Source organism: Ostrinia nubilalis, chromosome 21 (genome assembly GCF_963855985.1).
Source record: "Ostrinia nubilalis chromosome 21, ilOstNubi1.1, whole genome shotgun sequence".
NCBI lineage: Eukaryota > Metazoa > Arthropoda > Insecta > Lepidoptera > Crambidae > Ostrinia > Ostrinia nubilalis.
This window is the reverse complement of record NC_087108.1, coordinates 13,103,949-13,116,649: the sequence shown is the minus strand read 5'-3', so window position 1 is coordinate 13,116,649 and position 12,701 is coordinate 13,103,949. Positions and strand designations below refer to the sequence as shown.

Here is a 12,701-nt window from a genome sequence, read left to right as displayed (position 1 = left end):
GTTTAAATACGCGATTGGAAACAATATTTATCTCCAAGAAGATAATTTGAAAAAGAAAGAAAGAAAGAAAAAATATTTATTTGGTACTAAATGCTGCATGTAAAGTATTAAATATATATTATTACATATTATTGTAATAACATGCCGTTATCTAGAACATAGTTAGAGCCGGTGATACCTACAGCTTTATCACTGGCAACAAACATAACCAAATCTGCTACTTCTTCTGATTTTGATATCCTGCTCAAAGGTATCTTGAAGTCGTTCACATTAAACTGCTCCACGGATAACCCTGCGTTTTCAATAATATCAGTGGCCACCGGGCCTGGACTGATCACGTTCACCCTGACTCCATGCTGGGCTAGTTCCAAAGCGGCTCCTCTTGAGAAGTGGTCCAACGCAGCCTTCGAGGTGCCGTAAGCAGTCATGCCTTTACCCACCTTGGTTCCAGCGACACTTGAAATGTTGACGATGTTTCCAACGCTAGCAATCAAGTGGGCTGCTGTAAGAGTGGTCAGATGGATCACAGCTCGCAGATTGGTATTTATGATCTCGTCAAATGAGTCCAACATGTTGCCTCCTGTGATTGCTGTCAGTCTAAGTATACCAGCGTTGTTGACGAGCACGTCGATTTTCCCAAACTTCTTGATGGTTTCATCGACGATTCTTCTTGCGTCAGCCTCGACGGACACATCAGCTTTAACGACGTGGTGTTTGCTACCGAAACTGTTACATTTGTCGGAGACATTCTTGAGTTTGTCCTCGTTTCTTCCCACGATGACGATGCTGGCCCCCGCTTCAGCGAACTTGATGGCAGTGGCAGCGCCAATGCCAGAACTGGCGCCAGTCACAATTATCACTTTCCCGGTGAAACTCATGCTTCGTTCGGCTGTGTTAAACGTTATGAGTTAATGAGTCAGTAAAATGGGTAAGTATGTACGGTATCAATAAATTGATAAGGATTGCACACGTAAGATAACAAAGACAACAATTAATTAACATTACTTTGCAACTAAATATACTTGTCACTTTATTCAATCAAAACAACATGATGAGACAGAAAACCTAATCGGTGTTAATTTAATACCCAGACAGCGTCATGGTCATGCAAAATACCAAACATAATATTAAAGCATTTTAGGTTTAAAGATAAAATGTTAAGTTAAACAAAAAAATAGCGCAACAAAATATTTTATTTAAACAGGCAACCTAACTACAATAAAACCAAGCTTAAAAATATAACACAGTTTGCATTTGATTGTATTAGTAATACCTAAGTATACAGAAGTTATCCTATTGCTAATTTCTGGACAATGTATTTATTCACATTTTTTCCCCACGTAACGGACTATTGTTTCTTAGGTGGAAACTACATAATATGTTCATTAAACTTAACCTCTCGAAATATTTACAAAAAAATACCACAGTTTGTTTTAAATTTTGAAACTTAATTGAATTATGTATAAGAAAATTAAATGTACTCTAGCAAAAAATATATACAATAAATAAGCGTTCCTAGCCCTGACTTAAAAAGTACAAAGAGAAAAGAAAAGTAAGAACAAATGGGATGAACAACATAAACTGCGTTGAGTTTGTACCATACCAATGGTGTTCTATAATGAGGTTTACAAGAGGGAAACCTTTATCTAATTGGGACATGTATAGCCGGCTCCACATGCTGGTTTCAACGCTGGTCACAACGCCAGTCGTCCAACGTGTGCATCTACAAGATAGTAGTGTCACGAACGTTGGGAAAAGCTATTACTAGATCCACATCTTGGACCAGTGGCGTTAGGACAGGTAAATCTCCAACTCGGACCACAATTCCTACGGCCCATTTGGAAAGACTTGGAGAAAATCTCTGATAAGGTTTATAGTTCCACGAAAAAAGTAAATGGCCTTAGGCATATGGTCTGAACTGGTAAATTACCCGTCCCAACGCCACTGATCCAACTTATGGTCTAGTAATTAACTTGTCCCAATGTTGGTGTCAATACTAGTCTAGATCCACACGTTGCACCAGTAGCGTCGGATAAAACTTATTTTTGAAGTTCATGAGTATGCCCATTGCCATTAACCCTACCACTGCTTGGAGCCATTGAATGGTGCTGAGAAGCCAAAGTTTGGGTCAACGTGTGGAGCAAGGCTTAGTCATGGGTATGCCAGTGTCAAAAATTCGAAACCTCTATTCTAGTCAATATCAAGCTTCTTGAAGGAGCCCTCGACGCTCCCGAAGATATCGGAGATGGTCTTGGGCTTGCCCGGCCGCCGCGCCTCCACCACTCGCTTCTTGTTCTCCTGCACAAAGAAGTCTTGGTTCGCCTTGAACCTGGCTTTGGTGTCATCTGAAAGATAAAATGTTTGGTTCTTAATAATCACGAAGTTAGATAATTTAACTTCTTACGCAGACAAAGGCTCTACTGTCCGTTCCGTAACATATAATTAAGGATAAAACAGCAAGATTTAGCAATATTACTCATAGGTTCTCTTTGTATTTTGAATTTAAAACAAATAGTGTCAATTCAATAACCTCTCTGGTACATACCAGCTACAAGCCAGGCAGCAAAATTAATGATAATTTTCATAGCTAAGCCTGCTTGTACTATTAGCTGAGCTACATGAGTTTAATTCAATCTGAGTAATCTTATCTCATGTCGTGGTCAGACCATGTACCTACTGTTTTGGGTCTAAGATATTTTCGAAAGATGCTACTTACTTTGACCTTGCTCAAATGATTTGAACTCTCCACCCGCATCTTTGGGCAATCCTTCCATGGGGACATACGGGTCCACAGTCTTGGAGCCGATCTGGTGGATGTGGAGCACGTCCAGGAGTGCCTTCTTGAGGAACGGCCTCAGCAGCATCATCAGCCTGTCCATGAATGAGGGCGCGTTCAGGAAATGGAGGCCTTTTAGTTTGACCAGCATGGCTTCCTGAAAGTAAAGAAACTTAAGCATTGGAAGTCATCAAAGTTAATTATAACCGTATTTTAGAACGAAAGGCACTTCGTGTCGTATTTTGATATTGTTTTATCAATGGCACCTACGGTAATGGTACCTACTTACAACCCGGTCGAGTTTACAGCGCACCTGTCAGCCGTGACGTCATATCGACGCTCTGGTACGGACGGGAGAACGCGGGGAGGTGCGCGGGTAAGTGGAGGGAGAGTCGCATTCTAGCAAGGTGCGAAGATATGCTAGTTGCTCTAAAGCCCGGTCTCCGAGCTCGCACACTCACTGCGATATAATTAAGCGCGAGCGATAAGGATGGGTAGCTTGGGGTCATTGGACAAAATTCTACGTGCTCGGTGACCAGACTATAGTTGATATGCTATAGTTTGGGTAAATTGCACAGAAGCTATATTCAGATTCACCAATCATGGATTAGCTGATATAAATCTTTCATACCTGTAAATAGTACAAGAACTGTTGTACGGTCTGTATGTCCAGCTTGGTTAGATGCCCCAGGGTCATCCTGTCCAGGTCGATGACGATCACGAAGCCCGGCCACGTTCCTTCCTCGTACTGCCACAAGTCCACCACCATCAGGACAGCCCTGTAATGGAGTAAAATAAATGGCATTATAATAAGCTTCTGTCCGCGGTATCACTTGCGTCAATTTCGGTCTTATTTATACCAGATTTCATTTAAATGGTTCAGTGGTTTTATTTAACGCTCGCGTTTTTCTTCTTTCCATAGCTAATATTTTTTTGCAATGGATGAAGAATAGGGTAATTGAGGTACGCCGCGCGTGTTTTGTTTTCTATGCCTAGCCTACTCAGGGAGATGAATAGGCTTGGTAAAGGCGCAAGATGGAGTCGCTACCACATAGTAGCAGCAGGCGACGTTAGACAGAGTTACTTTAGTTACTTCATTATGCGACCATGTGTTCAAGATAACCTTCTCTCACCTAATAGCATCAGAAAAGGTGAAGTTCTTGTAGTCGTAGTCGATGAGCCTCGCGTACAACACAGCTGACCCGTCGTGTGTCCGAACCTCCAGCGGCAGTAAAAGACTGTAAAAGAAATTCAGCTTCTTTATTTCATGAGTAACATAAAATACAAGTAGATATTTTCGTGTAAGACCCCTCTGACAGCAGACTTTTAGCCGGCCGATACGGGACTATTCCCACCTCTCGTTCCCACCCCTACAACTCCTGTGTAGCCAGGATCTACAGCTTGACCGCCAATAAAAACCCAACCAGTGAAGGTCAAGTTTGTCCCGGGGAAAGTTAAACTGTCATTGGACCCGCAACGAAAATAATCAGAAGAACATAGGAGGAGTTCGAAGTTAAGGACGATAGTTAGGCCCGATTCTTATTTGTATGAAGAATCGGCCAATACCAATGTACGCACTTTCATACAATTCCATAATGATTAACACACCAATCCTACTATCGGCCGACAAAAAGTCTGCAGCTAGGTTTAATCTACATTGAAAAGTTACGTTTTATGATAGGTAGGTGGTTTTAGCGAGCTCAAAGTACAGATATTTCCATGTTAATTTATTGTGTCTTCTACTGGTTTTGGCACGTGTAAATGACGTTAAAATGTAGGTACTAGCATAGAAAAAATATACTACTATTGCAGGCCATAAAAAGCGCAAAATGTAAATATTCAGCTGTCTTCTTGAGGCTGTCGGTCCATTGAGCAGGTGGGCGTCCAACTCTACGTTTGCTGAGATGTATTCTTCATTGAAGAACCCGTTTACTCCACCTTTCGTCGGTTTTCCGACAGTTGTGGCCAGCCCACCGGCCCATTGCTACTTAAGTTTGATAATTTTAACTAGCTATGTCAAATTGCCCATAACATGACGTATTGTATGTAAATTATAATTTTAAACTGGTTTGAACCAGACACGTGTAATTTTTTATTATTAACGGAGTATTTATAACGTAAAACGTAGATATTTATTTATTTACGGCGTTACTGATGGAATTAAACGAGAGTTTGAACTTTTAACAATGGGCTTTATTTTAAAGAATTAAAATAATACAAGAGAAATGACTGCGTAAACGTCAGAGGCGCGAGAGATCGGCCTTACACAAATATGTCGCATAAACATTGCACGCGCTACCTTGCCGTGGTAATATTGTAAGGAGTTAGGGTTTCGCGTACATTTATTTCATCAGTTACTGGCTTTTGTTTTTGTCTACAAGCGTGTCTAAAACCGGTATGTTTCAACAGTAGTTTTAATGGTTTATTCAAGAGGAAAAGATACTTAAAACTTACCTACTCGTGCACTGCAGCTTAGCAAAAAATTCGACTTTAAACAAATCAGGTACACCGTCTAATTGCATACAATATGCGTTTCCTTATGGGTAGTAGAACATAAAACATACGAAAAATTCTTATTTTTAAGCAACTAAGTTTTTTAAGTCTATTTTGCCACTCATAAACGACACAAATATAATATAGAAGGTAGCTTGAAGGTTAAATTCAACAAAAAATGTCTGTCTGTTCTCATAAATGAGATCGTTACTATCGGCACAACTATCGGTTTATCCTTCAGGCATTCAATAATTAATTACGAAGGGATTTTTGTGTGAGCTCTCACCCCAAACAGTCAAACGGCAAGGTTCATTCAACTCATTTATTTCTATAAATAGGCTGTAAAAGTGCTTTTTTAAAGCCTATTTACAGAAATAAATGAGTTTTATGAGTTTTTTACGAGTTCATCAAACCCTTCGTTCCTTGGATGAAGAGTCGGCCAGTCCGATCCTTTCACCTATCGTGGCTTCAAAATCTTTAAATAGTTTTCTTTTTGCAAACGTAGGTACTAAATGTAAACTTACACTGTGTTCAAGGTGCTGAGGATCCTGTCATCCACGACTCGTTCCTTGAAGAAGTTGGTGAAGAGCGTCTTCAGAGTGAGGTTGAGGTCCAGCACCTCCTTCGCCACTCCGGTGCTGCGGTCGCAGCAGTGGTACGTCAGGATCAAGTCAAGATCTGGAATATAGTGGTAAGTCATTGAAAAACCTTTCTTAACTTTGTTTTATCCTTTCCTAACCTTAGAAAGGCCAGCCCAGGCTGCTACCAACCGGTTATTGTGAAAATCATTGGGGGAGGCCTAATATGTTCAGCAGTGGACGTCCTATGGCCGAAATGATGATGATCATGATGAAGAACCTTAGAAAGAGTTGCATTTCTGACTTTTCGGCAAATTAGGCATAATTTGGAATGGTAACAACTCCCACCTCTCATTTCTTTCTACTGTAAATGCTGATAGAAGTCACTGTCTGATCGCCTATAAAATAAATTCCGCGAAGGTTAGTTTAATCCGTGGTAAATCTAAACAAGCCTGTAGAGGCTTGGCTAGGCGTGGAAATAGAGTCAAACTACAAGTCTTACGTCGAAACCATAAAAGTTCTCGAGTGGCGACCACGGGCCGATAGACGTAGCATGGGCAGCCCCCCACTAGGTGGACCGATGATCTGGTGAAGGTCGCTGGAAGAACCTGGATGCGGGCAGCGCAGGACCGGTAGTTATGGAAATCTTTGGGGGAGGCCTTTGTTCAGCAGTGGACGTCATTTGGCTGAAACGAACAAACCGATGTGGTATAATTTTAGTGACACTTTTATGTGAAATAGCTTTTATAACTGAGTTATGAGGGGGTCAAAATGGCTCCAAATGTTTCGTGTAAACACAGTGTATAACACGGTGCTGCTCGCCAGTTCAGTTACTTGAACTTGGCTTGACACGCTACCGTGTGTCTATATAGGGTAACGTAAATCGTTGTAGCTCAGTAGTAAGAGCATGTCAACGAAGGTCAAGCCAGCAACGGAACGCGATCCGTAATTGATACTGATTATTAAAATTAAACGCTACTATTACATGACGCATAGGTTCTGCGCAACGTGACGATGACTCGGAACTGGCCGTTTCCGCACTTTGTATATTTTACAATAGCACTTATTGCTATAGACATAAGATATACACGCAACATGAGTGGCAAAAATTATGACGGTTGATTCAATGTCCATCTCATAATTGGTGTTTATGAAAATTATTGTAGCTTGTCGTGTTTTAAATACTCATTGACTTAAGAAACATTTCAGCTTCCTTTAATCAAGTCGTCACGTTCAAATTCTTTATTTATTATGTAGGCTTTTACTTTTCAAGGTACTAGACGTGTTACGTCTTAAATAACTTGCCCTGCCACCAATTTGGGACAGCATATCGACTGGTGCTGAGAACAAGTGATGAAAGAAATTCAGTCACCTCAGTCACCATTTTATTATGATAACACTAGCTTTTGCCCGCGGCTTCACCCGTGTGAAATTTAGTTTGTCACAGATCTTCATAAATTATAGCCTATATGTTATTCTGGGTTATAAACAATAATACTGTAAAGTTTCATCAAAATCCGTTCGGTAGTTTTTGCGTGAAAGAGCAACAAACATCCAGACATCCAGACATCCAAACTTTCGCATTTACTCGTATAATGTTAGTAGGATTACTTGCCTCCTCCTTACGGTTCCACCATTCCTGTGTTTCTTCTTGACTATTAAAGTTACCACCATTTATTTTGGTGATAGGTCTACGAACGTGGTTCGTTTAAGGCTGTTAACCTACCGGGGGCATTGAGGATTGAAGCAACAATAAAAAATCTGATCTGATTAGACCTCCTGAAGGTCGCGGTATGCACCTGAATGCGGACAGCGCAGCACCGGTATTTGTGAAAATCCTTGGCGGCGGCCTATGTCCAGCAGTCGACGTCATTTAATTTTGGCTGAACCGAAAGAATTTCAAGAGAATACAGACTTACATATTTGTAATTAATTATTCTTTCAGCAGGTAATGTAATAATAGTACAGACCTGTAATACTATCCGCGGGCAAGTGAGGCTGCGTGTCGAGCCAGTCTCGGAACTTCTTGATGTCGGCCACTGATATCATGGTCTTTTTCTTATACTCCTCGTCCAAGGGGAACTCGCTCACCTTTGTTGGGCTTGACATGATGATTCTGGAAGGGAGGGAAGTATCTGGAGGAATAATTCTCGTTTCAAACGGACTATGACCCGTTTGACACATTAACCTAATGTTTGGACTATGAAAATTGATAAGTAATCAAACATTTTATAAGATGTGATAGCAAAAGTGATAGTACTTGATAGAAGTAGTATATTAGACGGAGACAATCTCCATATATTTTGTATAGGTAACTATTGTAGTTATTTTAAAAATAATGTAATCCTACGTAAACAAAATGATTTAGATTGCTGCTGATTAAAATCGAAACCTTGATTTAAATACAGTTGTAATCATGGAAATATTATTTTAAATTGCAAAAATGGTATAATTTTTGGATAGGTACTACCTACTATTATTCACATTACTAACATTTATGACTATAACTATGAACATGACTATACTTTACGGTAATCACAATTATTTCATAATATTCACCACATTTTGCGATACCTACCTACTTCTCTTTATGTTTATTATAATTTTGTCAAATTATGCATTATTGACAAAAATATTCTTTTCCTGTTAGAATACATGTATGCATAATTATGCATGAAATTTTTAGTTCTAAAGTTTAATAAAATTCCTTTAAATAATTTTTCCTCACAAATCCGTCTGGCCAGCATAAGGAGTGTAGGGCAAAGCCTCATTTGCCTCTGGTAAATTAGAGATGTCCGTGCTCCTGCAGTGAACTAACGATCGCGGCGGCCTGATGATGAAGATGACGGTTGAATATAAATTAAGTGAGTTGCTGCAGTTAGGTGTTAAGAGTCTTATAATAAGCACCTAGACGTAATAACATAATTATAGTATTTTTCCTGCTGACTTTACCCGCAGGTAACGAGCTGGTACTGAAAATAAACGGCAATTGATACCTACTGTAGTTACGCGTGATTAGATGACTGGAACGAATGCTGTATTTCATCATCATCATCTCAGCCATAGGACATCCACTGCTAAACATAGGCCTCCCCCAATGCTTTCCATGTTGCCCGGTTAGTAGCGGCCTGCGTCCAGCGCCTTCCCGCTACCTTTACGATGGTGTATTTGATAGGATATAATTATGAATTCACTTATAGATATAAAAATGAATATTATAAAATTAAACTTGAACTAAAAAACCTATCTTTAGGGTACATGGTAGATAAGTGTGGGAGGTTCGTTTTAATAAGACGTTTGCTTTAATTGGTTTATTGACACTTAATAATAATAGACTTATGATTGACACAAGACGACAAGTTTTCCTTCAAAATCCGACTTTTTATACACCTCACTCGTTACTAAACTTTACACTGTCAAATAAGTTGGTTAAATAGATTTCGCGACCTTGGTAAGAATCTTAACTTGGTAACGCGATTTCGAAGACTATGTAGAAAAATATTGAATTCAATTCCAAACTAAGCAATTTTTTACTATTAGAAACAACATAAACATATTTGAATATGTTGTTTTAAACTTTCATGGTCAACAGAATAATTATACCTATTTTATTGACGGGATTGCTACCATGTACCTTAATTTCAAGTCTCCGACATTTCGGCACTGGTGCAAGCGCCTTGATCACGGAGGATTTGAATAGGTAGGCTTACTTATTATTTTGTTTCACTCACGTAATTTTAAATACATCACTAATATGAATATTAGTACATGAAAAAATCTAACTGGGCGAGGGTCGAACCAGAGACCTCAGCTATAGACCGGTATGTCGGTAACTTTACACTTTTTTTTGCAAAAATGCATTAAATTACAGTTATAAGGTCACAATGTACATTACTGTAACCGGAATCATAATAATAGTTACAACTTATCTTAATTAATTGAATCAAATTCAAACTTTTCTGACATTGAAATTTTAAAGAGCATCATGTTAATAAAATGTTTGTTAATTAATTACTTTGCCTCCATTTAGAGACGCTTATTATACGTAAATTGTAAATAAACCAGATAGAGTAGTATAAAACATTATAACATACGTAACAGGTTATAGGTAGTATGTGTCGTCTTTGTCAAAAACTAACTTATATGTACTCTCCAAATTAACTATTTCCGTCTTATGTATTATTATAATTTGAATAGTTTTATGTGTCTTTTACAATTTTAATAGCATAAGTATTTTCAATATAGGTCTAATAATGCTAACAGTCACGAACAGGTCTTTACAAATAAAATTTTAAGTTAATATTAATTTAAGTTTAATTTTACTGAAATTCACAAACTTTTCTCAACTTCAACAATACTGTATCATCGGTTTTTCAATAGACAACACAATAGCGAGACATGTAGATTTTTTCTCAAACACCTATCCATATTATTGTACCATAACTATAATTAAATTTATTTGATTAGATTTTAAATAAAATAAAAAAAAACTTACATCGTTAACTCGTCTCAATGACACCTCCACACGCGTCACTGTAACTCGAATGTCCTGTCAGTTCTGCCGCCAAGCAACACCAACTGTCTGCTATGAGTACAACAGTATAAATACACAGAGTGCTCTTGCTTTGGTATGAAAATCAGTTACTGCCCGCTAATTGTGAAGTGTACTTTCAGTTTCACATAATACTATTATATTAAGATATGATAGGATAACATTTATTTAGTTATCAAGAATATGATAAATTATTTGATTTTAAATGTAGATACACAGTTCAACATATTCAGTCATTGATTGTAGGCGTGGAAAGTAATTAAAAGTAGGTACAAATAATTAAAGATTTTAGTAATAAAAGATGATGATGTAGTGACTAAAAGAGTAAAATTAAAGAATTGTTGGCCGCATTTCACATTAAAGAAGTAGTGGGTAGCATAATGAAATTGAATACGGAATTGTAATAAAAATCGTGTTCTAGAATGGTGCTCAAATCGCGATTGTTTCATAGAACTTTTGAAAAATAAATGGATGCTCGGATAAATAAAAGACTTGTTTCGGTGCTTCTGACTCAGTTTCATTATTCAAATGGATTTTTTTCTCAATGTCACTCGTTGCACTCTAACACTCAATGCACCTGTGTTAGTGGCTATAGAAACCTTTGTTTCAGGTTCTATGATTCTGTCATGGTTCATCGATCTGAACAACAATGTAATGTAAAGCAGGACAATATCTCCATTTCCGAAATCAATAATGATTCCAAGTCCTAACAAAACTGGGATTTTTCCTATGTGCTAGCTAATTATTGTTTCTGGAAACTGAAACCAATGAGTTATAATAACCAGCGGCTTAAGCAAAATATGTCACTAAAATTATAAAATAAATAAACTACAAAGTCTTATGATGAAATTAAAGCTGGATTTAGACATTATTTATCAACATTATTTACGAAAATAACTATGTCCTATGTACAAAGGGAAAGCCACATTTATAGGTGAATCGAATAAATAATAAGACCAACTTTCAAGTATCCTTGCAGTTTGTCAAGCTCTGCGTCTCTACCGTTCAACTAACTGCAACTCACTTTGTTCTGTCTTATTGCTCTTTTAAAATATGAAGGTAGGTAAAGCGAACAAAAGATAGGAGATTTTTATATGACCTTATAAACAACATGTTATAATGTGTACATACAAGTTACATGCAGGTTGTAAAAAAAACTTCATTTGCGTAGTAAGATAATTAGAACCTGTAATTAATTAAAATTATCGATAAGAAAAATTAAACTACCCTGATTATAGAAATAACAATATAATGGGAAAATAATAATGTTATACATATTTATTACCTACTCATACAGTTTCCTCAAAAGAAAATATTGCAACATATGATTTATTATTTAAAATCACGTAACGCTGTGATTCACCGATTGGATTACCAGACTACAATGCCAGTTGAGGTTGATGGTTCGAATCTCGCGAGGAGCAAATGAAAGTGTGCTTTTGCCGTAGCTGACATTATTCATACAAGCTTTTGTTCTAGTTTGAGGCAAAGATCTGTTGTATAGATGTACGTAGTATTTTTGGTATTGTTTTTGATCGAGTTTATAATTTTTATTAATCGTAATCATCAGAATGGAACTTTTCAAGCAACCATATTTATTTTATTTCGAATAAATATAATTAAACATTTCAATAAACAAGTTGCATGTACTTGCGATTAGTACTTTTTGGAGTAGGTATATTAAAATGAAACCGTCACAGTCATGGTCATGTTCATGTGTCTTGGTCAATAAATTTAAAATAACGCTACATTTACAGAATATCTTCTAAGTTTGCACAAATACAGAGTCTTTCACATACTCTTTGAACTTTCTGGTCTACTGGAATAGCTTTTTTTCAAGTATTGATAATGATTTGTACGAAAATTGAGACAAAATACGGCAAGTGTTACTACCAAACTACTTAATGGCTAAATAAATACACATTAAGAAGTTTCTATCCTCGCTTAGGTATAAGAAGTCGATTAGGGAAATGGCTTTATTCTATCACTCTGTGTAAAGCCATGTACTGCGCCTACTTCTACGAGTAGTCACGCTCCTTTAATAGTACGAAAACTCCTTTAAGTTCCCCCCTAAACTGGATATAACATAGATTTTTCTGAGGAGATATCATCTGTTACATTACCTTTCATAAATCAGCTACTTAACATGGCTACAATAGTATTACAAAAGAGACATCACACTTACTTTCACTAAAGGTTTTGAATGGTGTCTAATTTATATGTATGGCCACTATGGCCACTCGTATTTAACTAGAGTGTTAACCCATATGCACTCTCCATGCAAAGCTGTGTGCTCGAAGAT

At 37.5% G+C, this 12,701-nt stretch overlaps 2 protein-coding genes across 2 annotated transcripts; both read right to left on the bottom strand.

Moving 5' to 3' along the window:
- Positions 1-62: 62 nt before the first annotated feature.
- Positions 63-925, bottom strand: LOC135082538 (3-oxoacyl-[acyl-carrier-protein] reductase FabG-like). The gene has a single exon (XM_063977336.1). It carries the CDS (start codon positions 876-878, stop codon positions 129-131), a length of 750 nt encoding a protein of 249 aa, XP_063833406.1. The 5' UTR covers positions 879-925; the 3' UTR covers positions 63-128.
- Positions 926-1,175: 250 nt separating this feature from the next.
- On the bottom strand, positions 1,176-10,505 carry LOC135082537 (clavesin-1-like). Its single transcript, XM_063977335.1, has 7 exons — positions 10,343-10,505; positions 7,818-7,963; positions 5,794-5,947; positions 3,910-4,014; positions 3,408-3,555; positions 2,717-2,933; positions 1,176-2,345 (listed from the first exon to the last, which is right to left on the bottom strand). Exons 2-7 carry the CDS (start codon positions 7,954-7,956, stop codon positions 2,191-2,193), a joined length of 918 nt encoding a protein of 305 aa, XP_063833405.1. The 5' UTR covers positions 7,957-7,963; positions 10,343-10,505; the 3' UTR covers positions 1,176-2,190.
- Positions 10,506-12,701: the final 2,196 nt, after the last annotated feature.

Coding starts and splice junctions, on each gene's coding strand:
- LOC135082537 (XM_063977335.1), bottom strand. CDS start 7,956: ATGTCAAGCCCAACAAAGGTGAGCGAGTTCCCCTTGGACGAGGAGTAT. Junction 5,948..7,817: donor GCCCGCGGATAGTATTACAG/GTCTGTACTATT, acceptor ACTATATTCCAG/ATCTTGACTTGATCCTGACG. Junction 2,934..3,407: donor AGTTCTTGTACTATTTACAG/GTATGAAAGATT, acceptor CTTTACTTTCAG/GAAGCCATGCTGGTCAAACT.
- LOC135082538 (XM_063977336.1), bottom strand. CDS start 878: ATGAGTTTCACCGGGAAAGTGATAATTGTGACTGGCGCCAGTTCTGGC.